Genomic DNA, 8,015 nt, shown 5'->3' on the forward strand with positions numbered 1-8,015 from the left:
AGCAGGGAAGCATCTTAACAAATTACCTGGTTGTCCCTGTTTCCCCGTGATTCTGGTTTTCATTTGTCACCATAAGGCTGATAAGGCTTTCTAATACTTTTTCTCTCAATGTCACAATAGGATGTTTGGAATGGTGTTGGAGAAAATTATAATTCCTGAAATCCAGAAAGTGTCTGGACAAGTTGAGAAGAAAATCTGTGCTGTTGGCATTACAAAAATATTGACAGAATGTCCTCCCATGATGGACACTGAGTACACCAAGCTGTGGTAAGTACCACACTTCTTCAGGTTGTGCTAGTGAGGCTGTTTGAGTTACTGAAAATGTGAGCTCTCACCAAAATACATCCTTGAAGGAAACTCCATTGTGATCTCTTCAGGTCCACGAGGCTTTTTAGGCATTTCATACTGCTTCTGTTTTGCAACAAACGAAACTGTATTTTCAAACCAGATGACTGAATTGGTTTGAGATGTTTTTGATGGAGATGGCAAGGATTTGGCTAGCTGGAACTCCATCTAGGGAAATACACTACTTTCCTCCAGCTTGTATTATTTCTGAAAAGCTAGGCCCAGTTTTGACTTATAACTGTTCTGGTCAAGAGACCTGAGCATATTCATAACGTGACAAAGAAACTGTAATATCTTGGCTTGAGAGTGGAATTTTGGGGAAAGCTACCTGGGAATTTTGATTGTCAACCAGTCCACCAGTCTAGGATGCTAGGTAATTTGAGTTGGATGACAATAACTGGATCCCAACTGGATCCCAGGCTAGATCCCCGAACTAGAACTTTTTTTTAATGTACTCAGAGAAAAGTTGTGATCCAGAAAATCATTGCTCTTTTTAGGTATGTTTCATGACAATTTGACCTGATAAAAAGTAAATACATTGCTCATGCTGTTGATAGGAATACCCACATTATGCCTGTAAAATATACAGACCCACAGTTCTCCTGGTCCAGCTTACCTTGGGCATTTACAATTTCAGTAGCCAACCAAGTACCTGCAAAGGCTAAATTATAAAGGGTTCCAAATAATTTGAGCATCCTTGTAAAATACACCCTGTCCTAACATATTTTAAGCATTCCAATTTTGCCCTCCCCTCTTTGCTCCCAGGATTCCTTTGCTGCAGGCCCTCATTGGCCTCTTTGAGTTGCCTGAGGATGACACGATCCCTGACGAAGAACACTTCATTGACATAGAAGATACTCCAGGCTATCAGACTGCATTCTCCCAACTAGCCTTTGCTGGGAAGAAAGAACACGATCCTGTAGGTCAAATGGTGAACAATCCTAGAATCCATCTGGCACAGTCTCTCCACAAACTGTCTACAGCGTGCCCAGGCAGGGTAGGTGACTTGTACACTTACATGCTGATGCTGCATTCTGCAGAGCAGAAATGCCTTTGTGTGAATGGGTCTCTTTGCTAATGTTTTATAATCAGCAAAATGAAGTAGGTCATAACTAGAATGCAAGATCTTGCTGTGTTTTATTCCTTGTTGGAATATAGCTTTTGTAAGGTTTTTCCTCAGGAGCCTTAGAAAGGCCTTATTTTCACAGCACTTAATTTTGTAATAAGCTTAAATATGCCATTTTAAAAAAGAAAATTTACACACTTGATGGTCTATGACTAATACATGTCTTGAGTTCAATTGATTGCATGTACGTGGGGAATTCAGGCAGCTTATATAAAATTAGACAAGGTGAGTGTACAGTTAATTTTTTTAGCGCATAGCATCTTTGTTTTGTCCGAGATTTTGATAAGTAAAGATTGCCTGAGAGATCAGCTACTTTCCCTGTGGATAACTGGTGCTCTGTGTCTGACTTCGTGTGATTGATTGCAGGAGACAGAAGTGGGTTCATGTTTCACTCACTGACACCTCTGCTCCGCCCTGTGCTTTCAGGTTCTGTCTATGCTGAGCACCAGCCTGAACGCAGAAGCATTGCAGTATCTCCAGGGATACCTCCAAGCTGCAAGTGTGAGTCTGCTCTGAACTGCAGATACTCCACAAGCAAGATCAGAAGCTGGTTTGTTATGCAGAAGGCTGACACTTGACTTTTTTATAGCAGAGCTCAGACAAAATGAAAAAGCTGCTTGAAATTGTATTGCAGATTCCATCTTGTAAAAGATAAGTGTGGCTTTAAGCTGAAACTGAAGAATTTGATGGTTTGTGTACTCATAGATAAAGGTGGCTAATTTCCATTCCCAGTTTAATTTCAAAGGGAATAGTCATAGCGGTTTGTTATGGGATTTATTTGAAATCTGCATCTGCAGTGTTTGGATAATACTTGGAAATGTGTGGAGAGCACTGGCTGTAGAAACTCACTTCAGTCACTAAAATTCCTTTTCATTTTAATGTTGTCCTTTGTATTTCTTTTGTCTTTCCTTAAACTTTATCTAAATTGTGAATAAATAAGAAGTACTTGTTTAAAATGCCTGTCACCGTGCACTTACTGTTTTAGAAGAATGTAGTTTTAAAAAAAGATGTTTTACACTTAGGATAGAATATAAAATAGTGGGACTGTGAGGGATTTTCTTTAATAGTATAAGTACATTGTAAGATCATACAGAGCAGATCTAGAACTTTGGGAGAAGACCAGAGCTATTGTCACTCTTGATACTCACCAACAGGCACATCTCTTCTGGAACAGGTCATGTCAGTACCATGCAGTGAGGGCAAGTGGTCCTCCCTGGGAGCGGGGATCAGGGTTCTGGTGGGGTTTTCCTGTTGTATTAAAAATGAAGCAATGATCTTGGAGTTGGGTTTAACTTGGATGTTCTCCCTGACTCCTCAAAAATGTACTGATTAGGTTTGGTGGCCCTGAGTTCAAAGTGCATCAGTTGAACTCTGGTTGTGGCTGTTGGAGTGAGCAGGTAAATGCCTGAGCTTTGCATGCTCTCAGGGGGCCTGGGCACCAAGCTCCCAGACTGTGGGCTTTCAGAGCACTGGTTCTGCAGGGATAGGAATAAATCGAGTTACAAGGCCTGGAAAACTCCTGAATAAAAGTGAGGTCCCAGACTTATGTGATATTAAGCAGTGTCATACATGACAGAGTTGTTTTAGTTATTTGTCCACAGACACTGTGCAGGTGACTCAAATTAGGACTGGTGTTTTGTATTCGCATTAGTTAATGCCTGTTGGAGCTGGGCCTTGTGTCAAGAAAGCTGCTGAATTAACTGAGGGATGAACAGGGCAGAATCAACTGTCTTTCAGGCTTCCTGGTACCTGTGGCTGCTGTGTGAGAGTGCATTCTGGCCATAGCTCTTCATATATAAAGAAACTAGTTGCCTGTTAGACAATGGATTTAAGTAACTAAGTGCCTGAAAAAAGTATTAAAGGAGTCAGCACCAACAGGTTTTCCTGTGCCTGGTCTGTCATGGAGTGTCAGGTCCCCTTTGTTCATAGGGAAGAGGTGGAAGCAGTTCTTGGAGTGAAGCCCTGCAGTGCTGATCCTGAGGAGCATCTGCCTTAGTGCTGCTGGGAGCCTGTGCTGTGTTCCGGGTGTCTGGAGTGCCTGGCAGCAGGAGTGCCACAGCCAGGCTGGAGCACAGGGACACCTGTGGCATCTGCAAGGAGCTGAAGCAGCCTGGAATATCAGTGTTAGTGGAGCAGTGGTCATTCAAAACCTGCGGGACAGAGGGATGCTCAGAGCTCTGCTCTGCAGCTTTGTCCTTTTCCATGGATAATACGGAGGACAGTTCTAGAGAACTTGCAGACTTTTTCCTGTCAGCCTCAAGGAACCAAACTGGACTTGGTACTGGTGGCCATGTCCCTGGAATGGGATGTGCTCCTTTGCGTGTCCTTGAGCTGCTGTCCTGCACACCGCTGGGAGGGGCTCCGCGGCACTCAGGGGCATTCGGGGCTCACCTTAGATCGCCTCATTTGTGCACTTGTAAGCAAGCAAGACTTCTTAGAAACTACAAGGTTGCTGAGATATGTAAGGGAACAGATTTTTCTTGTCTTACCGGTACCAGCATGGATGGAACTGGACAGGATTCACAGCAAAAAGCCAGAACCTTTTTGAGAGGCAGCCAAAGAAAAATCAGCTCTGAATGGAAAATTACCAGTGAATCTTGATGTTCACTGTCTTGCACTCCTTGCAACATGGGACTTGGTTGTCTGACAGACATTCCATGTAAGTGCCTAAGTGACTTCAGATCAACAAATACCATACTTGTACTTCAGTCAGAACTGGGTAACTCAGACTGTGTAGACATGGCTGTGGCACAATCGGTGACGTGTTCCTCAGTCCCAACACATTCTGCAGGATTCGTGAGGTGAGGAGAGTTTGTGCAGAGCACTTACCCTTCGGGGCAGTGAACTGCTTGGTGCAGCGCAGACTTCTGCCATCAGCGGTGCCCTCCCTGCATCGAGGAGGGACCTTTCTGCCTCTCCTGACACCTCCTGTTCTCAGGATTCAGAAGGCAAAGTTCCACCTACGTTTATCCGTTAATTTTGTGGAAGCTGATGAAGCAATGCTGTAACAGTTTTTTTGCAAGATTGTCAAACCTCTCTAGGCCATCCTTGTTGGACATTTGGGCAAACACCAGTTTTTTTGGAGAGCTCAGGCTGGGAACACCTAGTATCAGTGGACCTTGGGAGGCTTTGGGAGCATCGAATTCTGTGTTAAGACAGTGAATGCCTGCCCATCACTGAGATCTTCTGAAAGCAAGAAGCCAATTCTTACTTGCAGCTGATAATGGTAGAAGATAATTCAAATTCAAGTGGAAAAATATTACTTGATTCTCTCGGAGTGTGAAGTGGCCAATGGGATGCCTGTTTTGGGATCTTTTGACGTCATGGAACTCTAATCTGCTGTCCTTCCTTAGAGCCTACTGACTGATTTGTGATTGCCAGCTTGTAAATAATGTCCTGAGGCTTTTGTAGCAGAAAAAATATCTTATTGCTGGTTTAAAAAACCCCAAAACCAAATCCCCCTCAAGACCAGTGTGTTTTCTTGTTTTCTTGGGCTGTGAAAGGGCTGCAATACTCCCAGCATTGCTGCACATTGGCAGCACATACTAAAGCAAAGTTCTGTTTCTCTGTTCCTTCCTGTACATGTGTCCTAAGATAAGAGTCACCCTCCCAGCCTGCCAGACATTTCCTTCTGACAATTCTCTGATGAGGCCAGACATTGATTTTTGAAGACAGCTTGATCCTTTCTGCTCAGAGACAACAGTATTTGTCAGTTCCATCCAGCAGCAGAAGCTGAGAGCAGAGCTGTGCCCGTCCTTCCAGCCCTCAGCAGAGGTCCCACAGGCATTTGTCCCATTCCAGGCATTTGCTTTGGGAATTGTGCAGTTGTTCACACACAGGTGCTCTAGGCACAGCTCCTCTGGGAAAACTGAAATCTCAGTAAAGCTACACAGGTATCAGAAAGCAGCATCAATGCTTTGTTTCCCCTTAGCTTTCTACTCTTGCTCATTTGTGTGAAGACGTTCTTGCCTGTACTGTAAAGCAGAGGAAACGTGAGGTGTTCTGGGGACTGGGCTGCAGGGACAGGGCCCAGACAGGACACGAAAGGCTCTGTGGCTGCTGGTGGCAGCTTGGGCAAAGTGACTGAGGGCTTAAAAATTCTTTCTCAAAATAGGAATTTTCTGATTCATGGGAGCTCAAAGCTTATGCTGGACTTACTGTATTGTATTTAAGATGAGAACAAAGAAAATTCTTAAATAATAAAGCAATGAATCTTAAGGGAAAGTAAAAGATGCTTTGTTACAAATGAGTAATGTGTCAGAAAAGCAGAATAGCAGGGGTTTAGTACAGCTAGTTCATCTATGTAGCTTCCTAGTAAAAAGTTTTCGTTTTCTAAAGCTGTGAAAGGAATTCAGTCTTGATTTTGTGGCTGTTATAAGGGCTATTTTGAAGTAAGTATTCAAGAAAGAAAATACATTAATAACACATATCAAATTTCTCTATGAACATCTGAAATTACTGTTATTACAGTACTGCTTCCTTCATACAAGAAAATGAAAGTTTAAAATACTTTATAAAAAGTCTGTCCTTGTTTAAGCTGATGCATAAAGAAGAGTGGACAAGTCTCTTGAATGTTTTCGAATAACTAATAATCATTCACATGATAGAGGAGTAAATGTCCTTCAAATGAAAGAACATGTATTGGATATTTGACACGGTGTGCTGAGTGCTCCTTGGGCCTTTGAATTACATGTGTATTTGCTTTAATCACGTTCAATTTTGTGATCTGGCTGCTGATACTTTTAGTCTCAATTGTGCAGGTATTACACTTATCCAGACAGTCACGGTTTTCTGGAAAAAGAAAACATAAATCTGAATTTACTGTAACTCAATCTGGGAAAAAAAGCTAGCTTTGGAATTTGCTGTCTCCACATAACTTTCTACAAAAAACTCGCACAAATGTTCCGTAACAGACAACGCTGAACCTTGCAGAAGTGATTGCACAGCAGCTGAAATTTCATTTCCTGCTGAAATGTGACTCTTGCTGGCTTGGAATAATAATTAAAGCATCTAACAGCATGTATTATTATACAAGAGACCACAAGAACACCTGACTAGGTCTTTGAATGTGGGATATATATCTATATACTTCTATACTGGAGAATGTCTTTCCAATGCTACATAGTTGATTTTCATTGTGCAATATATTTTCTTTATGGTATCTTTGGGATCCATGTCAGTGTTAAATGCAGAAATGGATATGGAGTTTTAGGTATATTGGGTATATTAGGTGTATTTTATTCTCTTTTGGCTTTGCTGTGATCTCCCCACAAACTGAAGCCTTTTGCAGTCTCTGTGGAATCCAGTTCCCTGTGGTCAGTCAGTAAATGCTGGGGGCTGAACGGTGGCAGAAATTACTGATTGCAGTTGATTGATGCCGCAGGGGATAAGTGCCACTGTGTGACTTAAAATGTATTTTTACCTATTGAAAAAGATAAAATATTTCTGACCCCAAAGTTTCTCATGGTGTGTTTTCCTGCCAGGGTGTTCTGTTGTGCCCAGCACAGATGGGCTGCAGCTCCTGCAGGGCTGCTGTGAAATCAGGTGTGCCGCTCTGACAACTGCTGGGGGTTAAGAAAAGGGTTGATTTTGAAACATTTAATGACACTTGACTTTAAAAACTTAATGATGATGAATTTAAATCCTGTGGGGTATTTTCCTTGCTCCAGTTCCCAGGCTCCAGGGGACCCCCTGCTCTGTCAGGAGTTGATGGGCAGCTGCACCCACGCCGCTGCTCTGCCAGGAGCTGCAGGTCCTGCAGCACCAGGACTGTGCCTAAAGGCTCCGTTGTGTGAAACCTGGGAATTTAATACAAATCAGAGACTTCAGTACTGGCAGGCTGGGAGTTTTGCTTCCTTAATGCAAAATAAATACAGTCCTATCTGGGCTTTGACTCAGCTCCTGTACATGGATTCACTGCAGGCGGTAATTACAGGAGTCCAGCAGATACAAAAGTGAGAGCTGTGGGGAAGGTAGTGACAGGTAAATATTGCAGTGGGGGTTGTGTACGGGAGCTAAACCGGTGTGGCTCACACACCTTTTAACAGGGACTCTCGATTCAAAGGTAGAGCTTGAATCACGGTGTGCCCTATTTGGCTGCTGGGTGAATTCCTGCCAGCTGTGTGCAGCTGTGCGCTCCAGGGCTGGAGGCTTCTGCTGGGCCGTGTCTGTTCAAAGGCTTTTGCAGGTCTGGAATTACCAGGTTTACTTGTGGATCTTTGTAGGGTTGGCATCACTTTTCCTTCCCACCCGCGTGTTTTGAAATTTGAGATTTTTGTTTGTTAAATGCTCATCCCTGGGTGTGTTGGTGACATCTGCGCTACCTCCTGCTTCGGCCCCGCTGGGTGCCCCTCCGTGCCCATCGCGCCTCGCCCCGGCCCCCGGCAGCGGCTGCGTTCGCTCGTCTCACGTTTCTTTTCCCAGAACGCGCAGATGCAAGGAAAAAACCGTAAGTGTGGCCGCTTTCGGTGCACGGAAAGGCCGCGCGGGCTCCGGGGAACGGGCGGGGAACGGGAACGGGCGGGGAACGGGAGCAGGCGGGGGA

General features: G+C 43.9%; 1 protein-coding gene across 3 annotated transcripts in view; it reads left to right on the top strand.

Annotated features, from left to right (window-relative positions):
- The window catches only part of LOC121672030 (exportin-2), a 59,461-nt gene extending 57,034 nt beyond the window's left edge, over nucleotides 1–2,427 (top strand). For all 3 annotated transcript variants that reach the window (XM_042044464.1, XM_042044475.1, XM_042044468.1), the window contains 3 exons: nucleotides 121–267; nucleotides 1,111–1,342; nucleotides 1,898–2,427. In XM_042044464.1, the coding sequence (XP_041900398.1) occupies nucleotides 121–267; nucleotides 1,111–1,342; nucleotides 1,898–1,987 (469 nt within the window). In that variant the 3' untranslated portion in view covers nucleotides 1,988–2,427. The remainder of the gene's footprint in view (nucleotides 1–120; nucleotides 268–1,110; nucleotides 1,343–1,897) is intronic.
- Nucleotides 2,428–8,015: the final 5,588 nt, after the last annotated feature.

The sequence above is a fragment of the Corvus kubaryi genome, unplaced genomic scaffold, assembly GCF_017639235.1.
Source record: "Corvus kubaryi isolate FWS band 111438036 unplaced genomic scaffold, C.kubaryi_AGA036_p1.0 134, whole genome shotgun sequence".
In the NCBI taxonomy this organism is placed as follows: domain Eukaryota; kingdom Metazoa; phylum Chordata; class Aves; order Passeriformes; family Corvidae; genus Corvus; species Corvus kubaryi.